The 22,409-nt window shown below is 35.1% G+C and overlaps 1 protein-coding gene across 1 annotated transcript in view; it reads right to left on the bottom strand.

Moving 5' to 3' along the window:
- The window catches only part of IQCM (IQ motif containing M), a 313,492-nt gene that overhangs the window by 155,275 nt on the left and 135,808 nt on the right, over nt 1–22,409 (bottom strand). Inside the window, exon 8 of the mRNA XM_066252694.1 lies at nt 2,219–2,417. Coding sequence (XP_066108791.1) covers nt 2,219–2,417 — 199 coding nt within the window. The remainder of the gene's footprint in view (nt 1–2,218; nt 2,418–22,409) is intronic.

Below are 22,409 nucleotides of genomic sequence, written 5' to 3'. Positions count from 1 at the left end.
AAACAGAATTTATCAGAAAAATGTGCAGATTGGCTTTTATAACAGTAATATTAAAATATAAAACACTCATTGCAAATGAATGATTACAATTTTCCAATTCCTGTTGACTTAAATGGTAAAGATATTATACTCATCACGCTTCAGCATTTTAAGAAATTATTTCAGTGTGCATTGTCAGTCTTTCGTTTGATATGGTCATGTCTTTTTAAATATATATATGGTGAATTAATTGCTTGTGTACATAATTCCACTACCATATGACACTCAGTGGGATTTAATTTCTTTGATTTCCTAGCAAGGGTAGCCCCTTTTCACATTTACTAGAGATTTATGTTTCTTCTAGTATAAAGTACTAGTCTATGTTTTCTACCTACATTTCTATTATTATTATATTTTTATCAGTTTATGAGATAACTATTTCCATGTTGACATTTTCTAACCTTTGTACAATTTTAACAAATGTTTTCCCACAATTTAACTTAAAAAATATATTATAGGCCCTGGCCGGTTGGCTCAGTGGTAGAGCATCAGCCTGGCGTGCGGAAGTCCCGGGTTCGATTCCCGGCCAGGGCACACAGGAGAGGCGCCCATCTGCCTCTCCACCCCTCCCCCTCTCCTTCCTCTCTGTGTCTCTCTTCCCCTCCCACAGCCAAGGCTCCATTGGAGCAAGGATGGCCCGGGCGCTGGGGATGGCTCCTTGGCCTCTGCCCCAGGCGCTGGAGTGGCTCTGGTCACAACAGAGCGACCCCCCGGAGGGGCAGAGCATCGCCCCCTGGTGGGCAGAGCGTCGCCCCCTGTTGTGCGTGCCGGGTGGATCCCGGTTGGGTGCATGCAGGAGTCTGTCTGTCTCTCCCCATTTCCAGCTTCAAAAAAAAAAAAAAAAAATTATAGACCAAATGTCTTGACCGCATTCATTGACTGAACTCTAAACTTGTCTAAACACTTATGTAGGACAATATTCCAAATGATCTTTATGCAAAACCTTGTAAAAACAAAAAGGAAATGTTTTTTAAATTATCAAACCTGTATACAATGAAATAAAATATCATATTCTGAATAGTTACTGTAAATATACAGACATAAACACACACTTAAATATATAAGCCACAGATAACATTAAATGTGCTCTTTGTATCCACTTCCCCACCCACTAAAGAATTAGTGAAGCCCTTAGCCACATACACGTAGCTACAGGACATGTACAAGGGTTTGGTTCTTGTTTTTTTCAGGCCTCTTCTCTGTGTCCCCTGACCTAGGTCAGAATGATGACTTTTATTATTGTCTGAAGCACACACTCTATCATTCTATATTTAATTGCTTAGCATAAAGACTAAGTACACATTCTTGGCCATCTGTATCACTGAATCTTGGTTTCTTCCAATGTGCTCTGTAAAATGTCAGCAGCTACTCCTGGATTGCCACAGAACTGGTTGATGCCTCTCTAAATAACTGTACCTATAGCTCTCCATATTGTCTCCCTGATGTGAGCACACCACAACTGGATCTGTAGATTTAGCTTTTGACAGGACATTCCGATGTCCATGTTGAGACTGATTTAAGAAAAGAATCCACCATTTTGCAATGATTATTGGATACTATTGTTACCAGAATGCCCTAGTCTTTTAAAGTTCCTGGAGCTAGAGTGACTTAAGGTTAATTCTCAAAATTTGAGTATGCCACTGGCTTAGCTGTGCAACTTTAGACAGTTATGTTATCTTTCTAGGCCTTACTTTTCATAATGACTAAAGATAATTATACAGCTAGGAGGAATGACACCACCCCAATTCTTGATCACCAACTTTTTGTGGGTTCCTAAAGTGGCCGGAAATTCACCTGTGTTTTATTAGTCATCACTCTGCCATTTTCTATAAAAACTTAATCTCGACAAATTCTCATACTCATCATCTAAATGCTCACAGAGAATCAACAGACAGCAAAGGAGAAACAAAATTAGTGAAAATATATGTGGTCCTGGCTTTAACAGTAGACCCAGAACTGTTGTTCAATTAAGGATAAATCAGGCCTTTTGCTTTGTCTCCAGCTTGACACAGTCAGCAAAGTAGATTATTCATAGCATTTTCTTAATCCAAAGAAGGTAGACAGAACTTTATTTAGAAAAATCATAGATTTGTTTACCAAGTGATTATTCAAAATTTCTATTTAATTAAATCTACATGAGATATTGTAAACACTTTATAATATTAAATATATGTTTTACCTTGATCCTTAATCTTTGGAATCTTCTGCGTTCAAGCCACCCTTTAACATATGCCTGCATGATAGTGATCGATTTAATTGACTTTCTGGTAAATATCATTGTTTTCCTTTCCTGAAATACTTGGAAAATATCGATATGTGGTCCAATTCTTTTAACTCTATTGTCAAGTTTATTACTTTTACTTTGAGTAGGTCGTACCCTAAAAATAAAATATAAAACTTTTTTATTGTTAATAAAAAAATAAACTTTTGAAAAGTCCTAGATTTATTTCAATGATGAATATACTGAAATAAAAAATATGTTGTGGTTTGTATGCAGACTTCATAGACATTACCTGGACATGTCAACAGAGTTCTCCAAAGAAGGTTGAACATACCAGAATCAATATAACGTACATAACATTAACTTTTCAAAGAAAACCCAAAACACAGTGAACTTGCCAAAGCTTGTTCACAACTATTCAAAAGAGAGAAATAGTATCTAAGGAACAAAAGGTTTTCATACAACAGGGCAAGTTAATCAAAATAACTTTCCTGTCCCAGAAGCTATTAAACTAAAGACTATTCCAAATTTATTTGGCACTGATATTCTGCTTGCCAATTTTCTGTAAAGATTAATTTTATTTTCCAAATGCTATCAACTGAGAAGCACGATAGTGTATGCGTAGGGTCACAGACTACAAAATCACAGAAGATAGGGGTCATACTGGAATCAGTGACGAGCCCTGCAATACTGACATAGATGGCCCTTGCAGTGATGACAAACAGGTTGAAGACACTGGGGACTTTCTGCTGTGAGCAGACTCTCTGTAACCTTGGTAATCTTGTACCTACTTTTTTCCTTTATATATATGTTGTATTGGTTTTATATGGTAGTCAGTTTTTTCAATGTCTTGCAAAGTCCAAAGTCTACTTTCCTTGCAATATTTAGGATACACAGAAAGCTTTTATACTTTTTCATTTCTTTCGTTTCTGCAACTTTCACAGCCAAAGTACCAAAGAGATGCCCAAGTGAACTCACGCACCAGAGCTGAGTATTTTCCTGAAAAGGCACTGAATCCCAGGCCCAACTTTCTTGATTCCCAGAGTGAATAGAACTGACCCTGTTTCTGCGTCATTTTTCTCTGAGTATGCTTTGATATCTGCATTAAGCTGGTCCTTAGTGTGTTTTGTTCTGTTTTAGACAGAGCCACTATTTTTCTTCCCTTAGTGACTGAAATGTTAGGAGTCTGATGTTGATTATTTGACCCTCTAGTCTCTTTGGGTAGTGAATGGTATAAGACAGGGAATCCTACATCAGTCTTTTACATTGACTTTTTTGTTAGTTTGTCTTGAAGCTTGCAGTATCTTCTGAAATGCCCTGTATTATATGTTGGCTGATTATCAGTATAGCTAAAATCACTCAAGATAATTTTTGGCCCACTAGAATGGATAGTACCCCAGATAAAGAAATATTTGTAACAAGTATTACTTGGAGAGTCTTTTCATTTCCTTGACCTTCCTACTTCCAAGGAGTCATAACTGACCAGTGGGATTGCCCAGGTACCGAAAATTGTACTCCATATTTACATTTGACCTACAGCTAATGATGTAGAATTGAGGCTGTTAGCTCTCTTTGTGCTTGTGTGTATAAATGAAAAATGCCCTTGCTCTCTCTGCAAAAGAATGGAAGTTAGCCTTGTATAATTTCTAGTAACTACAGCTCTTTTGTACCTATGGCTTCTTTTTCTCATTCTCTTCAGAAATCTTCTGTAGGTTAATGAGTCAAACATATATCATTTTTTTTCCTCTGGAGACATATGACTTAAATAGGCAAAGCTATTAGAAAAGGCACAATTATGAAGTTTTTTGGTTTGGTTTTTTTTACATTAAAATTGATATTGACTAGCTTATAAAAGAGGCTGATTTTTAAGAGGATTTTTGCTTGGGTAATATAACAATTTTTATGAGTGGACCTTGATGTATGAGATAAACAGAATAAAGATGAAGTGGAAATTATTACTTCTGGCTTATTCAAAGTTTCAAGATCTGCTATAAAATCTAAAGGATTCTGAGTTCATGACTTTTTCTTATTTCTCAGAAAATAAATAGGAGATCTGTTATAAAAAGAAATACCCAAATGAGCCAAAACCCAAAGTTCTATTACCTAACAACAAGGTGTACATAAATCTTAAGTGATATGTGTGATTGATTGTAAGGTGATATATGATGTATATTGTTGAATCTTCAGCAGTGGTCACAAGAGTTGTGGTCTTCTAAGTGGCATTGAATGGCACATAGTTCTCACCTAGAAAGAAGTGGTGTGTGTGTGTGTGTGTGTGTGTGTGTGTGTGTGTGTGTGAAAGAGAAAGAGAGAATGAACTGACATTAATTGGGTTAAAAGCTGTACTTAATATAAATTAGTAAAACTATATTAAGTAAAAATATTATAAATAAATGCAAACATGTTTACAAAATAATGGATTGTTTTGTCTGATTTTTTATTAACTGAAAATAAAGAATTTTATCTTATGCCTTAAACATATGAAAAGCAAACTATTTTAACAAACAATGGGTTTGAAAAGAACCTATAAAACATACCAAATTCAGACAGCTCAGTTTTGATGAGCTTAGTTATAAAATAAAGAAGTGATTCTGAATCCTTGATTATACAATGTGACATACATGATATAAGTAAAGAATAAAAGTAGAATTTGATTTACTTTCTCTCATATTGACAAAGTGATTTTTGAATACACAGTCTGCTCTGAACTTGACAGAAAAAAAAATCAGTACCTTCAGTATCGAATATAAAAGTTCTTATATCACAAAATATTCCTTCTCTCATGCTTATGAATCTTTTTTCTTCTTTGTGATATACTTCTGGCAAAAACTGGTATTCCCAATATTTAATTAACTGTGGCTATCTTTTTTACTCTAAAGGTACTTTTGCTCATACTTTGCCTACTCTGACAATTCTTTTCAAAATTGCTTTCTCCAAATTCAAGCCCCAAATTTAAAAACAGACTGTTATAGTGTCTTTTTAATCTATCTTCTGGCTTTGTCATGTGACTGCAGGACAGTACCAAGGATTTTTCTTCTTCACTAGATAAAAGGAAGGATGCTAGAATCAACAAGGTATATTTGGCATAGCTGTTCTGTAAATGAAACCAAAGATGACCCTTGTATATTAGCCCCTTTGTTGTTTACTTCTTATGCTCAAAAGCATATTGGCTCCAAACTCAAAATAGCTAGACACCCAATATTTTAAATATGGCTCAAATAAACTCTGGGTTGGCTTGGTGAATTGTTCTGACCAACGGAATCCAACAGAAGTGATGCTGTGATGCCTCTGAGTGTGTGTCCCATGAGGCCTTACCCAGTTCCATTCTCTTGGAAGCCTACATTTACATGAGAACAAGCCACCAACTCTCCCAGGGAGGAGAGACTACATGGAGAAGAAACAAGTTGTATGCAACTCCAGTGAGTTGTACCCACTGAATGATATCAGCTGAGTGTGGAGCAGGCTATCAGAATGGCCTCATGAGCAATAATAGCTGTTGTTTTTAAGCCACCATATTTTGTGATGTTATTGTTGCAATTACATGCCTGATTTACATACTGATGTTTATAACCAAAGGCCAATAAAATAACTGTCAAATTGACTTTTAGAAGAATTTCATTTTAGAGCTAAATTATCTCTGTCAAGTAGTGACATTCATGACAAACACTTGACAGGATAAGCTTTTTTAAAACATGACATTTGTCAATGTCCTCACTGTGAGGAATATGTTCTTATTTCAAGGTGCTCGATAACCAAATGCTGGTGAGGTGAATCTATATGTTATCCGTAGAGGACGCCATTCCTTTCTACTCCAATACTGCTGGTTATTGTACTAAATACATATTATGCCGGTCAGTCTTATCTTAATAAGTAGTTTCTGCCTTCCTCACACTTGCCCAAAGCTTTTGATATGAGTTATAGTTCACAAATTATGGCTTATGAAATAAATATAAAAATTGATGCCCTTACAAAAATGTATTTTCTTAACAAATTATAGTAGAAGCAAAAGACTTATGACCACTAGAAGCTTCTCAATTTAAACTGATATCATAACCATGAACCTGCTATAATACATTTTGTCCAGAAACAGACAACTTTATGTCTGCTTAATCCAAGATCTAAGCAAAACAAGAATTATCTGGAATTGAATAAACAGATTAAATTATAATTGATATTATTTTTCTAATAAAAAAAGAGACCACTCACTTTTTGTGAGGAACTATTTATAAATTTCTTTCTCTCTTTTTACTTTATTTGTATAAATTAGAATGAAATAGCCTTTAAATGATATGGAAGTGGTTCCAACTAACCCCTCAGAACTCTAAGGGAAAAAAACCCTAATGAAAAAACATTTTTTTTGAGAGAGAGAGAGAGAGAGGAGGGAGGGAAATAAGAAGCATCAACTCATAGTTGTGGCACCTTATTGGTTCATTGATTGCTTCTCATACGTGCCTTGACGGGGGGGGGGGGGCTCCAGCTGAGCGAGTGACTCCTTGCTCAATCCAACTAACTACCTTGGGCTTCAAGCCAGTGATCTTTGGACTCAAGCCAGTGGCCTTGGGATCATAATGATGATCCTGCACTCACGCTGGCAACCCTGTGCTCAAGCTGGTGAGCCCAGGCTCAAGCTGGTGAGCCCAGGCTAAATCCTTGGGATTTCCAACCTGGGACTTCAGCATCCCAGGTCAATGCTCTATCCACTGTGCCAACAATAGCCAGGCACAATAAAAATTTTAATATAGATCATGTCAGTAAATCATCAGAAATAATTTTATATAAATAAAAACGTATTAATTTATTTTATCTACTAAACACTGTGGCACAAGTTAAATATGTACAAAATGCCTTCATTGAATTCATTATATTATATGTGTTTACTTACAAAGTTTTAACAAAAATTAATACTTTTTTCTACCATGATATAATTGAAAATTCTAAACTGTATCCATATTCTATACTAAAGATATCACAATTAAAGGTAAGTCATTTTTCTAGATATAGTGGCTCCTATTAGAAACATGGACTCACTTATATAAAAAAAGATGAACACCAGTCCTAGATAACCAGCCTAGTTTCTCCTCTTTTTTTTTTTTTTTTTGATGTTTCTCCTCTGTTGCTTAAGGAGTTCTCACCTGCTAAAATGTCAATAACTGACAAGAAATATTGGAAATACTGAGGATAGTAAAAAGAGACAAAGGATGTTTACACCATTATGTATAATGTAGGTAAAACCTGGAGGAAGAAAACAGAAAAATTCCTTACTCCTAATCTCAATAGAGGAACTGACAAGGACAATAAAAATATTTTTGCCACATAAAGTCATTTTAAAAGAATGCAACACATGAGAATTTATTAATCTTCTAGACAGAAGTTACTGATACCTTCATATCATATGATTCTAATTTTGCTAACCCTACAATATGGGCATCTTTATTTTTTCATCAAAGCCTCTTATTCAGTTTGTGTTAATAATACTGGCCCAACAAAACACCAAGTTAATGATATTGAATCAAAAGTTGCTGAACCAACTTATTTAGTCAAAGCTGTGCCTTAGGGCCACCCCACCACAAGGGAGGTGAAAGCAAGCTGATCACCCGTCTTCTCTCCCTTATGAGTAAGTGTACACAGAATATCTGAGTCAAGGGAAGAAAGGCATTTTTTATTCTGTGATCAGTAAACACAGGTAATTAATTCTCTCTAGCACTAATCTTCAAAACAATGAAAATTTTAGAAAGATATATATATATGTATATACATACACATATAAGATATTCTTTATAGTTTCATTTATGATGGGAGAAATTCAGAAATAAATATCTAAGCAAATAGTGTTATATCCAAGGAATACATTATTATGTGATCATAAAAGTGATACTTACAAAAATTATGTAATAACATAACTTGAGAAAATGCTCATGTTTTCTCTAAACCCATGTACCCTGATTGATCAATATCACCTCATTAAAATAAAAAAAAGAGAAAATGCTTATGGTTTCAAAATGATACTGAGAATGAAGATATTAAATTATATTCATTATGTGATTGCAGCATTATATTTTAATGATATCTAAATAAGGCCAGAAAGAAACATGCAAATATTGTTAGCGACTGTATTCATGCAGTGCTTCAGGATTGAGGGGAGCATCAGAACCATCTGAGAAGTATTTTCAAGGAGCTCTTGCTCAGGACCTACCTGCCCTTGTAATATTCAAATTCATCAAATCCTCCAATAAAATATATGCAAATCCCATTTAAGTACTAGGTTGAAAACAAAACTTTAGGTTTAAAGGAAAATGATTATGTGTTTCTTGTTTTTTATTTTGTTCAGACTTTCTGAAATAGACCAATTACCTATTGTGTAACATAAAAGAAATATAAAATAACCAAATCTATTAGTAACAATATTTATAGCAATCTTTTATTAAGTACTTACTTTTGACATACTTTCTCCCTTAATTCTCAAAGTAATTTTTTGGGTAAATGTTACTATTCTGATTTTATAAACTGATGTTCCAATAAATTAGGTAAGTTTTTCAAGACCATGAAGGTTAATTAGCATGGTTAGAATTCAAAGCCCTTTCTGTTATTTGAGTGATAAAATCAAAAGGGGACAAAATTATGTCATGACTTCAGAATGGATGGCCTTAGTAGTCCCCAGTCCTCAATGATTTGGATCATTTAGGTGACTGGCTTTAAGTTTTTGTTCTTTTGTTGGTTATAGTGGTACTGAAAAGATACAGCCAGACCATATATACTGACTATTACAGAAATGTTCAGCTTCGTGTAAGCTAGAAGAATTAGTTGTAAGTAGATGAGATCTGGGAAATATATTGTGACTGTCAAATATATTGTGACTGGAGACCGAGTAACCTGCCTCTGATATAGAAAATGAGTAGGAACTGTCCTAATATCTTCGGTTTACCCTTCCAAATATAATTTTAAAATCTTATCTTTCTTCACAATGTCTTAATGTAATTCTGATATGGAGAGATTTATTATTCTTACAGATCCTTAGTCACTAAAGAGTTTCTATAAAACTCTTTTAGAAAATCTTTGTGAAGATAATAATGTGAGTCATTAGAGCCTAGATGTAAAACCAGTTTTCACCATGGAAGATTCTGCCCCCTTTGTCCCCAAGCCACCTTCAACAAAAGTCACTCTAAGAAAATTGAGAGAAAGACCAGGGCTAAATAGCTGAATTTGACTTTTTCACATGAAGTCTGACAAATCTATAATCAAAGTACCAAATCAAATGGTTTTCAGTAAGGAAAGAAGTCGTTAAGCAAGATTCTATGTGAGAAAAGACACAATAAGTTAATTAGTAAGTTGATCATGTCTAAACATTAGACACAGAGCTTGGCAAACATCGGAACAGGGAATTTCCTTTTAACTACTCATGCTTATATGATAATATATATTAAACACTAAATCAGTTTTAGAGTTTGGTTCAGATATTCCTACTAATGAGTTTTGGCTGATACTGAAGTATTTTGTATGCTCCATTTATAAAAGCACTGTGTGCCCATCTGTTCATAGGTTGAAAGTGATTAAAGGATACTTATTTTGGCTGTTGGAAAAGCCAAATACTTTTTAAGCTTCAAATATGTGACAAAACCAGTTCAGGTTGCCAAGTTCAGAAATATATTAAAAGAGATTTGTGATGCTGCCCTCCCCTTATTCCTCTTCCAACCTGTATTACCAAATGCTTTCCTGATTAGACTAGCATGCCTGTTTTGTCCAAATGCTTTGCAATTTAGTTATAATTTACACACTTTGCGCTGATTTGGATCCTCTGTTGCCAAGCGGTGTCGAGGGCTTGCATTTCCTGTACATGCAGCCTTGAAGTAGAAACACGTGACGCCCTGGTGCTTTGAATGCTGGATTCAAAAGCAACGTGGGTGACACAGGAAACAAGTTTGAGGCCTACTTGAATATACTACATGAGGTCTGCTAAGTTTGAAAACAATGTATTAAATGCAGCATGGGTGATACAGATTTTTTTAAGAGCAGGGATGTTTCTGTGAGTAATACTGTCTCAATTAGTACTCCATTTCCAAATCTTCCCAAGGGCTTAAATGTAGTACTTTGTGCTAGCAGAACCCCTTCTCTTCCGAAATCAGAGTGGGGTTCCTGGGATTACTCAAAATAAGATTCAGTCCTCCGAATGGAAGATAACAACACTTTGACTCAGGTAAAAAGTTTTAAATAATTTAAATATCTGAATGAGATGTGTTCTCTTCTGTGCTTTCTACATTTCTTTTATATCGTGATCATTTGTCACAAAGCTAGCTTACCACAACCCCTCCACCAGGCGCTACCCTCATAAAAACCAAGAGCTGTCCTATTTGAGGAGGCTCCCAGTTCCACAGTAATGTCTTTAATTAGATCATAATAATGGGTAGAGGCTGATACTCTATTTAAACCCTCCAAGAGTATCTGTCTTAAACAATTTACTAACTGAAGTGTGCAAACTAGTACCTATCCAGAAATGCAAATGAAATAAGGAACCAGAAGAATCTCCTCTCCCTGTCCCCACACCTGATTTTCTTCTGAGAAAATGCTCCCAGCCCTGCATGTCCTATCTACAGAAAGATGGCTTCTGTTATTGCTGCTGCTGCTGCTGCTGCTGCTGCTGCTGCTTGGTATCACTATTACAACAGCTCTTCTTCAAAACAAAATAGAGATTTTAAAATTCCAAATTCAGTTCAAAAAATATAATTATTCTTTCCCTTCCATATAAACATTTTGGAGGAGTCCTCTTTATTATGAGTTAAACTGAAATGATCATCTCACATAATAGAAAAGCAAATGCAGAAAGAAAATGCTGTGTTTGGTCCAATTTAATTGTTTCTGACTTTTATGGTAATCTATGATGCACTTTTAGGGAAAATTCTCTTTAATTCAAATATTTAAATCTCTTTTTACTGTACCTACATGTTTTCTATGTAGGGCTCTGAAAAACATTACTTTGAAGATACCTGCAACGAGAAGGGTATTTATGCCAAAGATGTCATGAGAGCTGGTTTTTCTATGGCACAGTGACCACAGCTGTCAATTTTTCACAAGCTTCTTTATGGAAAAAGGAACATGACAAGTTGTCTACTCTTCCTCCCAATTCATTAATTTATTCCCCTTAGGTACTTTCTGCTGTCAACCCAAACTTTAGTCGGTCACGGAGGAGAGTGAGATCTGCCCATTACCATCATCTCTCTCATCTCTGCTAAAACAGGCCAACAATGAATACTGGCACCTGTTCATAGATTCTTTGTCCTTAGAACAGAGCATTAGATATGAAATACATTCCCACAACAATGAAGGCAATTCTAAAAACAATTTGTTATTATACCCAATATTTTATTTCCAGCCACAAATGCATTTTAGGAACTGTCATTTCTAGGAATCAGGGAGACTTTGACCAATGGTCAGCAACAGTAGGTCAAGGTCTATTAGAAAAATGGATGTAGGCTGTCTCCAGAGCAACCTGCAGTAGAGGGAGATTGGACATCGTGTTCCCTTTTTCACATGTGTCTGTCTCCCTATAAGCCCTCTTTATGAATCCTTCATAAAAAAGTAATAGAAAATCTGACTCCCTGCTTGAGACATTCATTTATCCTCATTGTACTTATGGGCAGATTACTGTAGTCTGGAGATGAGACCTTTCTTCCATTATTATGCTTGCTGCTCCTTGGACATTTTCCTTCTGATTCCTTGCAGACATAGGGCCTTCCTCTTGAACCAGGCCCAGCTCCTCTTTTTGCAAGTTACTGATTTCAAGACTTTTCTTCACTCTCGGTTTCATCCTGCAGATGGCACTGATGGGACTATGTCCATCCCATGCTTATGAGTGAGGAAATAGACTCAACACTTCTCTAAAACCCCAGCCATCTCTGTTCCAGAGGACAAAGCAGAAGTCCCCAATTCAGCCTATGGCCTAAGCCAACATGCTCTGACTCAGATTTACCAGAGAGCCCAGCTATCAGTACCTGGTAACTCTGTGTTTTCTTGGGCCCTCATATTGATACACTGCTTTTTCCCTCCAAACAAGCAAAACCAGAAAGGCAGATAGTGCTGACAGGCTGATTCTCACTGATGCTGGACTCTGGACATGTTCAGAACTCTGGGCTAGCAACTGTCAACTGCCCAACCATGTTGCTGCTTGGTTGTACAACTCACTTGAGCAGAACCCTTGAATGAGAAGATAAGTAGCAGAAAAAAGACACCAAAACTCCACAATTAACAACCAAAATGGAGTTCAAAGTTCTTGACAATAGTCATAAGGAAGGGACCAATAAAATGAAAATACAGAAGAAAGTAGACATTCTAAAGGCCACAGGAGTAGTCATTGCCAGGAAAGCCAGGGAAAATGAGGATCATGCCACAGGACACACCAAGGACCTTAAAATGATATCAGGAAAAAGAAATTAATTGAAGAAATTATTTGATCTTGATTCTCCTCTTATACCAGTGAAAAACAATCCTGAAGAAGACTAAAGGTGCAGCTAAATGACATTTGATTTGCAGTTAAGTGTGTGAGTTGGGAGATGATAGCACTTCCTAGGTAGTAGTTTTCTGATAGCTACTTTCCAAGATTTCTCTTTATCCCAAGATTACGGCATGGGGCTCTCATCAATGTGCTTTATCATAGTTCTCACTGTTAACTGCATAACTCTAGCATAAAGCAACTAAGTCATCCTAGGAATTGACAGAGCTGGGGGTGGGGAGGATACTGAACATTGTCACATTTATCCTCCAGCTTGCTACTCAAAGTGTGGTCTGAGGACCAGCAACATCAGCATCACCTGGTGTTTACTGGAAATGCAATATCCCAGCTTGGATTGCTCTCCTTTGCTTAAGTAGAATGAGCATCAACTATAAAGGACAGGGCACATACTGACAGGAGGGAACAGAAGCTCAAACCAAGGAAACATGTAATCAAGTTGAAGCTTGGCTTAGTTAAGTTTTCTGGGCTCAGACAAATAATTGTCCAGATTTCTTTGTTGATGTGCTGTCCTTGAGAAACTGGAGAATGACTATGACATGAGAATACTGGAGAATGGCAGATGTCTTCATTAAAAGAAAAAAGTATAAAAATTGCAAAGTGGGGGCCAGCAAGTTTAATATCAGATTCTATTAGTTATCATTTGGATGGAATGTGAAGAATTAAAGAAAGTAGCAGTGGTGTCAAGAGCAAAAATAAGTAGAAAAAGAATGGCATGCCATCCTGAATTCATTTCCTTTATTTTAATCCACATTTTATTATTATTGTTTTGTTTTACTAGATTGCTATATCAGAAAATGATTTATGATATTTCTGAATTTCAGAAAGGCAATTTTCAAGGTTCTCATAAAATCTTTGAACACACAATATGATGTGGAGAGATGTGTTGAATAATTGGGCATCTGAAACCTATATAATTATGTTAACCAGCGTCACCCCAATAAATTAAGATTTTTTTAAAAAGTAGAGAAATATAGGCTGATGGGGTGATCGCGGGTGACTGGCTGAGACAGGAAATATAGGAGAGAAGACTGGGGGAGGGGAGTACATAAAAATTTTAATTTTGAGAGATGGTTATGAAATATTACAATAACAATATCCAGGAAGCAGTACAGAGTTTGAGATAGGAGGTATAAATGTCCGGAAAGGGAATAAAATTCATTAAAAGGCAGAAAACAATCTGAAAACTTAATTTAGCACTGAACAAATATTCATGTATTTACTCATTCAGTCGTTCATTCACTCAGTATAAGATGCTTTTCATTCACTGGTAAATAAAGTTTTCTGTCCTCAGTGAGCTACTTTTCTGGTAGGAGAGACCAACAGTACTCACAGTAAACAACTTAATTACAGAACACTTGAGAAGGCAAGGTGCGCTAGAGCAAGAGAATAAAGCAGGGGAAGGCCCTGGGGAGTAGAAGGTGAAGGGGAGGAAGATGCAGGTTGAAAGTGCGTCATGGCAGAGGTAGGATTATTAGAAAGGTACTGTGAGCTGATCATCAGAGATCAATGTCACAAGGAGCTAAATCCAGTGTTGAAATGTGATAGCTTTACTTGCAAAACTTTGCAGCTGGTTAATATATATGATATATGATTGTACAAATAATTTCTCAGACCCATGAGGATTAGATACCTTTCCTCCATCGCTGTCATTACCACATTACTTGATCTCTAGGTGTATCTCCCCTTTCTACTCTAAATTCCCAGAGTGTATGCTTGACAATAGACAATAGATGAAGGAGAAAAAAAGGGAAGAGAAAGAAAGGAGAGAAGGGATGAAAGGAGAACAGAATGGGGACACATTAGGATAGCTGAGCAGGTCTCAGGGTTTGTTGGTGTTGGGTTTTGTTTGATTGTACTCCAGTCATGTGATTCCTCCAGAATTTCACCAGGTTTGGTCATGTCATCCATGCTGGAAAGTCAGCCAGAATGTTTCTCTGTATGTGTGTGTGTGTGTGTGTGTGTGTGTGTGTGTGTGTGTGTGTGTGTAATAAGAGACCTTGCCTTTTGGTAAGAGCAAGAAGTAAGTCAATTACAATTACAAAACAGAAGTCAGCTCTTTTCCTGACCTCATGAAGAAAAAGTCTTAGTAAGACATAGTAAAGCCAAAAAAGACCAAGCAAAGATTAAAAACCAATCAATGGAGAGCATAGCCTAAAGACATTACTTCAGTTGGAGGCATCAGCTGAGCTATCAAACAAACATATTGCACTGATGCCCATCATAATCTACAGCCGTGGACTCCACACTTACATGAGCCATTTTTACCATGGACTCCACATTTACCATTCTAATAAAGATGTTGTAAACTATTATATATGAAGTAGTTGATATAAATTGAGAGGCTGAATCCAAAAAGTGAAAGTTGGGTAACAAGGATGGCGTCAAGGAGACAGAATCCAGACGAAACGGTACCAGTTCAAGAAAAAGAAGTGTTGAGCTTCACACAGAGAATTGCCTGAAAATCAGAGCAATCCTTAGAATTAAATGTGATGAAACTGGAAGAGACGCATTATGAATCCCCAGAATTTTCAAGTAGGGGCTATGTGGGCACTGTGTTATGGAGGAAATTTACCCTTTGGATAGGAGTTTTCAATACAGAAATCTCTATGTTTCCTAAAACCCCAATAGTCTATAATTCTCCTAAAACAGAACACACAAAGGGAAATATCATTGGAGAAATATTATCCACAAAAATGCTTAGGCTAGGTACTTACCTAGAAAAAAAATTGTTTATAGGTCTCTAACAAAAAACAAGCTAATATTCCCTTAAAAGGTAACGATACTGCAGAAGAGACCAAAGGAAAGTTATTTAGCAGTAAATTGTAAAACCGTTTTGAGATAAAATAAGAGGACATGACCTTTTACAGGAAAAAATGGTGATGAACAAATGCAGTAATTTTAGAGATATAAAAGAAACATTCAATTACCTACCTAAATCTTCAGACTGAAACGTGAGCTTCATAACTAGATATGCCAGTAAATGTACTATATTCCATTATATCAAAAGAAGAGAAAATTTAGAAATGATAGCAAGATTAGGCCTTTTAGTAACATACTAGTGAGTCATATACTGTTTCTACTACCTTTCTAGTTCCTGTATATAACAAAATAGAAAGAAGAAAATATATAATTATTATTCATTTACACATCTACATGAACATCTGTATGCTTGGCATATTAAAGAATATTAAAAAATAAGAAATAAGAAAAAGACTTTTAAGATCTCAAAGGCTACACTTTACTTATAGATGGTATATCTAAATGACAACATCTTTATTATCCAGAATTGAAATCAATTAAATATTTAGAAGGCTAAAAATGATGACCAGCCTCTGAATTTATTACCATTACAAATTTAATATTATAAATCTGTTGATGTGCTTCCTCTATGAATTAAAGACCCACTCATTGTTCTATTTTATACTTGTAAAACAGTCAATCATTTAAAAAAATTATGGGCTTTAGAAATTCAACAAAAGAAAAATGTATCGCCAAAATCATATTAATCTGCAAAGGATTAACAGCTACCTACAGAAAGACATAAAAAAATAACTTTTATTAAAGGAATGCAGTATGTTAGTTGAAAGAAAAAAAAAAGAAATACTTGCAATATAGTTACAGGTACCCAACAAATTCAAACAGACCTCAAGGAAGACTGTTTATCAAAAAGAAAATCTTTCTAACAGGAAGTGAAATATCATATAATAGTACAGTGGGTCAAAATGAATATAGCTCCTAGCTCACAGTTTTCATTTAGATATTGAGAGTAAAGAGTAAACTCTGTGCATAAATGCGTTACTTTCCTTTATCTAGCAATATAAACTGCTCTTGATTCTTTAGGTTTGAGTATCAAATCAGAGTAAGAGAAAAATGGGTTAGTCCTAGAAAAGTTAATGAGAAGATTAAAAACAAGATGCTAGGAAAAGACAATACCCCATTTCACTGCAAAATATCTGTCAAACTTTTTCGTATAAAAATAAAGATCTATGCTAGGATTCACGTACACATTACATTTTTTTAACTATAAATTAAGTTAAATTGTTTGACTCTAATTCTTTCTGGTTTAGACATTTTAGCTTAGGCATTTTATTTTAAAACACATAAAACTCAGAAAAATATTCTTTTGACAATTTTAATGGAACTAGATTACTTGACTTTATTTAAAATGCTTAATATGACCTTCTTTTACCATAAAGGTTTTAGGTTTTTTTCAACCATTATTTAATCTTATGAATTGCTAACAACCTTCTAAAATTTATGGAGTTATAATAATTTCAAATTTTGTCATTTAAATTGAAATATTGAAGAGACCAATATAATTTTGAAACCAAATAGTTTTGTTGCATAATGTTCATCTATGAAAATTATATCCTATAAATGCTGGGCAAGGATGTGTGTGAAATATTTACAGCAGAATTAGAAAATCAAGGCAATAAGATCACCTCTCATAAAAACACACACATGTACATCAAGTAGCCACTATGTGGAAGTTACAACCTTGTTAACTCATTGCAATTATGCAGGATTTGAGTATTTTAACTCTTTAATAATGCTGCTAATGAAAAGTCTTATGCACATCTATATACACCTTTGTGCAAGCGAATGTACTTAACACACTACTATATCAGCTTTTTTTCTTCTAAAATTTGAGATCTTTACAGTTAAAAAAAACAAAACAGAAAGATGAACCCCAAAAAAAAGAGAAAAAGAAGGAAAGAGAGAAAGAAAGGAAGAAAAGAGAGAGAAAGAGAAAGAAAGAGAGAGAGAGAGAAAGAGAAAGAAAAAAGAAAGAAGAAAGAAAGAAAGAAAGAAAGAAAGAGAGAGAGAGAGAGAGAGAGAGAGAGAGAAAGGAAGGAAGGAAGGAAGGAAGGAAGGAAGGAAGGAAGGAAGGAAGGAAGGAAGGAAGGAAAAAAAGGAAGGAAGGAAGGAAGGAAGGAAGGAAGGAAGGAAGGAAGGAAGGAAGGAAGGAAGGAAGGAAGGAAGGAAGGAAAAAAAGGAAGGAAGGAAAAAATTAAGGAAGGAAGGAAGGAAGGAAGGAAGGAAGGAAGGAAGGAAGGAAAAAATTAAGGAAGGAAGGAAGGAAGGAAGGAAGGAAAGAAGGAAGGAAAAAATTAAGGAAGGAAGGAAGGAAGGAAGGAAGGAAGGAAGGAAGGAAGGAAGGAAAAAAGGAAGGAAGGAAGGAAGGAAGGAAGGAAGGAAGGAAGGAAGGAAGGAAGGAAGGAAGGAAGGAAGGGAGGGAGGGAGGGAGGGAGGGAGGAAGGAAGGAAGGAAGAAAAAAGTAAGAAAGAAAGGTGAAAACTTGCATCCTAGGCAATCATTAAAGAATTAAAGATTAGGACAGAAATAATCATGACTGCCTTATCCACTGCAATATATATATATCCATATAAGGCAACCAGTTCTATTCTCTACCAAGAATAGGACTAGGTGCTCAAATTTGCAGTAATTTCAAGTCAAGTGCAGCAGCAGCATTTTTTAGTTGGCCTAACCTAGTACCCCCACTTTTTAGCAGCCAGTGACTGCCTCCTTAAGAAATACTGCTGAGTGGGTGCCTAAACCAGTCCTATTTGCAACTCGGGAGGGCTCCTGCAAAGACTGTGGGTATGTATAAATGAATTCCATCATCATTTTTATATGTACTTTTTCTGTAACTAAGAACAGAGGGGGAAAACTCTAACTCTGTTGTGTTACTGTATCCTGGCAATGATAACCTATGTGAGACATATTTTTAAAATTAAAATTCAAAAGTACTTTAAAATTGCCCAGTACCTCATTGAAGTTGACACACAACTGATGAAGGTTAGACTCTGCCTCATGTAGACTCGAAGGAAACTGCTAGCTGAAAATATACGGGAAATGCCTCTCTAACAAGAAAAATCCTTTAAGCCAAGCTTTAAAAAGTCCCAACATTTGGAGTCTAAAGTATTATATAATACCTACAATAGAAATGTGCAGGATTTCAAATAAACAAGAAAAATCTAAATATTGTTTCATTTAAATATTTTTAGTGAAATGCATCTATATAAAATTATAAATATATATAGTTTTATATTGTTTACTACACTATGCTTTATTTTCCCATTGTTTTACTTTTTTTCAACCTTTCTCCAAGATTCTATTCTACTAGCACTTTTTAATCACTAGTGAAATTCTTAGATATGCTAATTAATTAAGTAAAGTTTCATTCTATTTTTCTTAAGTAATCATCAGAAAGGCTCTTAAAATTTAAAATATAAACAGAATAAAAGCAGCATGACTCAGTAAGATTATGGGAATTGAGGGTTAGATTCTAGTAAAGTGTTTTTTCTGTTTTATTTTTCACTTTTGTGACCTTGAAGAAGTCACTAATCTTTAAATCTGTTTTCTAAAGTGGAATTTAAAAGGATTGAATCAAGTGATCTATAAACTGTCCTTCAGCCATTATTCTTTAAAATACTTAAGATCTCACTGAAAAAAATTAACTAGATATCCCTGCAAAACTTCACCACAGCTCTTTATGCCCACAACAGATGGTAGACTGTACACAAAAATGTTTAGCATTCAGACTGGTTGGCTGGCTCCAGGAAAATAACTATTAAAAAACAATCATCTTTCAGACGATACAACTTTTTATCATTGAAACTTAGTAACACATATGAGGAAAAAGTACTTCCCAATCAAACTAACCCGATAAAGAATGTTTTCAGAAAACGACTTACACAAGAAGATAAACTGTTTTTAACATAATTGAATACTTTGGAAAATAATTTAAATGTGACAGTTACTATTTGTTTTCTTTAAGTAAGTCTTTCTGTAGGAAGGTTTTTAATAACAAATTCAATTTCTTTAATTGACAGGAGTTACTCAGATTTTCTATTTATTCCTGTATCAGTTTTGGTATGTTGTCTGTTTTTCCAATCAATCTGTCCACTTCATCTTAGCTGTTAAATGTAGTTGGCTTAAAGTTATTCATATGTTCTCTTATTATTTAAATGTCTATAGGGCACAGAGTGATGGAACTGCTTTTATTTTCAAAATTAGTAATTTGTATTTTATCTCTTCTTTATCTTACTCAGTTTTGTTAGGAGCTTGCAAATTTTATTAATCTTTTCAAAAGATGAGCTCTTGGCTTTGTTAATTTGCTTTATTGATTCATTTGCATTTCATTTCTTTCAGTTATCTTTATAGTGAATGTCATAGGCACACTTTAAAAAAACATATTCTACAGTTGTTGGATGTAATCTTCCATAAATGTCAATTAGGTCAACTTAGTTGATTGTTTGTCCAAATCTGCTATATCATTACTTATTCTTCTTACTACTAATTTTCCTATTGTACTAAAAGAGGGATGTAAAAAAAATCCAGCAATAATTATGATGTTGTCCATTTAATTTTTTAGTCCTATCAATTTTTGTTTTATTTATGTCAAAGCTCTATTATTAAAACATATTCTGTACATTTAATATAAATGTTGATGCACTTAAGTTTTAATATGTATACTATTTTCATATTTGTTCTTTATTCACTCCATATGATTCTCTTTTCCTGTCTTCTTTGGGTTAAACAAATAGTTATTAGTTATATTAGTGGTTGCTCTAGGAATTATACTATGCAATCTTATCACATACTGCTAAGAATTAATACTACTACACAGAAAATGAAAGAAACTTGCAAGAGTATAATTCGATTTCTTTTGCTATTATTTGTTATATATATTTGCATCTCTCTAATTTATAAGTACCATAATTATAATTTTACCTTTAAAGGTCAACTTTAAAGAAATTTTTAAATATGTTTTCTTTTATATTGATCATATTTTTTATTTTCAATTTATATCTTCTGTAGATTCAAATTTTTATCAGATGCCACTTCCTTTCAGCATGAAGAGCTTCCTTTAATGTTTGATAAGTAAGATTAGCTGTAAGTAAATTCTCATTTCTTTAATTTAGTTGAAATGGTCTATTTTCAACCTTAACATTATGGGATAGTTTTATTAGATATAGAATTATCAGTTGATATTTTTTCTTTCACCATTTTAAATACATATTTTCATTGCCTTCTGGTTTTTATTTCTTTTATTTTTTTAAATATTAAATGAGAGGAGGGAAACAGATGGAAAGACTCCTGCACACGCCCTGACTGGGATTCAGCTGGCAAGCCATCTACCAGGCAATGCTCTGCCCATCTGGAGCCACTGCTCTGTTGCTCAGAAACCGAGCTATTTTAGGACCTCAGACATGGCCATGGAGCCATCCTCAGTGCCCGGGGTCAATTTGCATGACTATGGGAGGAGAAGAGAGAGAGAGAGAGAAGTGAGAAGGGGAGGAGTGGAGAAGCAGATAGTCACTTGTCCTATGTGCCCTGACTGGTTTTCATTTCTGATGGGACAACATCCATAATTCCTAGAAATGTAACCATTTGTAAAATGTATATTTCCCTCCTCTAGTTATGCCCAACTTTTTCTTTCTCTTCACTTTTCAACTCTTTGATTATGATGTGCCTATTGGTGGGGTTCTTTTTTCTTTCTTTCTTTCTTTTTTTTTTTTTTGTATTTATCTTGTTTAGAATATGATGATCTTGGATATGTAAAGATGTTTTCCATTAAATATAGGGAAAATTCAGCTATTATTTCTTCAACTGCTTTATCTACCACACATGGTAGGCCATTTGATATTAACTTACAGGTCACTCAGCCTCTGTTCATTTTATCCCAATTATTGTTTTCTATTCTTTCAATTAGTCATTATTATTCTGAAAATTTACTTATTTTTTTCAACTGTCTTCTCCAACATGTGGTTGTTCAGTCTATCCAGTGAAAGTTTCAGATCAGATATTACAGTTCTCAGTTCTAGATTTTTCATTTGGTTTTAAAAATAGCTTATATTTAAAATCCAGTTAGCAAAATCAGAGGAGCCAAATCACCAATTTGCTTGGGGCCCCTTTTGCAGGATGTGGCCTGAGCAGCAGAATTAGCATCCTTATACTATTCTTCTAACTGCCTAAATTAGCCATGAGACAAATTCTTTTTTTTTTTTTTGATTAATTTTAATGGGGTGACATTGAAAAAATTGTCTTCCGTCACCTTCTAACTGGTTTTCTCTGTGCCCCTCCCCTCTCCCAACCCCTTCCCTTTCCTCCCCCCCACCCTGTAACCCCAACACTGTTGTCCATGTCCTATTTTCTGCTGCTTTGTTTAATATATAGTTTTTCCTTTATTCCTCCTACCTCAATGTTCCACTCATATTTCAGGCTGGGACCTACTCCTAATTTAGAGCTCTCTTTTTCTCTTTTGCCAACTTCTATTATGAATCTACCTTTGCCACCTAGCTTAGTGTATCCCAAGGTTCTCTTTACCATGCCACAGTCACAGAGCTCCAGGGAAAAGCAACCTGGTCTCAACTCTCCAGAGGAGAACAGAAGCTCCATATCCACGCATGCTGCAAATGGCTTTTCCAGTCTACCTGAATCATTACCAGCTAGAAGCAGCAGTCATTGGGACTTGGACGTGAGCTGCAAAGTATAGAATTGTGACAACAATCCCAGTGCCATGCAGACTTTTCCTGGATGTGGACTTTTCCTGGACTCCTGCTCCTTGTGACAGCTCCTAACAGACTGAACTGGGGTTGGGTTGCATTTGCAGGGATTTGGAATGGTGTTGGTACCAACTTG

Source organism: Saccopteryx bilineata, chromosome 1 (assembly GCF_036850765.1).
Source record: "Saccopteryx bilineata isolate mSacBil1 chromosome 1, mSacBil1_pri_phased_curated, whole genome shotgun sequence".
NCBI lineage: Eukaryota > Metazoa > Chordata > Mammalia > Chiroptera > Emballonuridae > Saccopteryx > Saccopteryx bilineata.
This window is presented reverse-complemented; position numbering and strand designations above follow the sequence as displayed.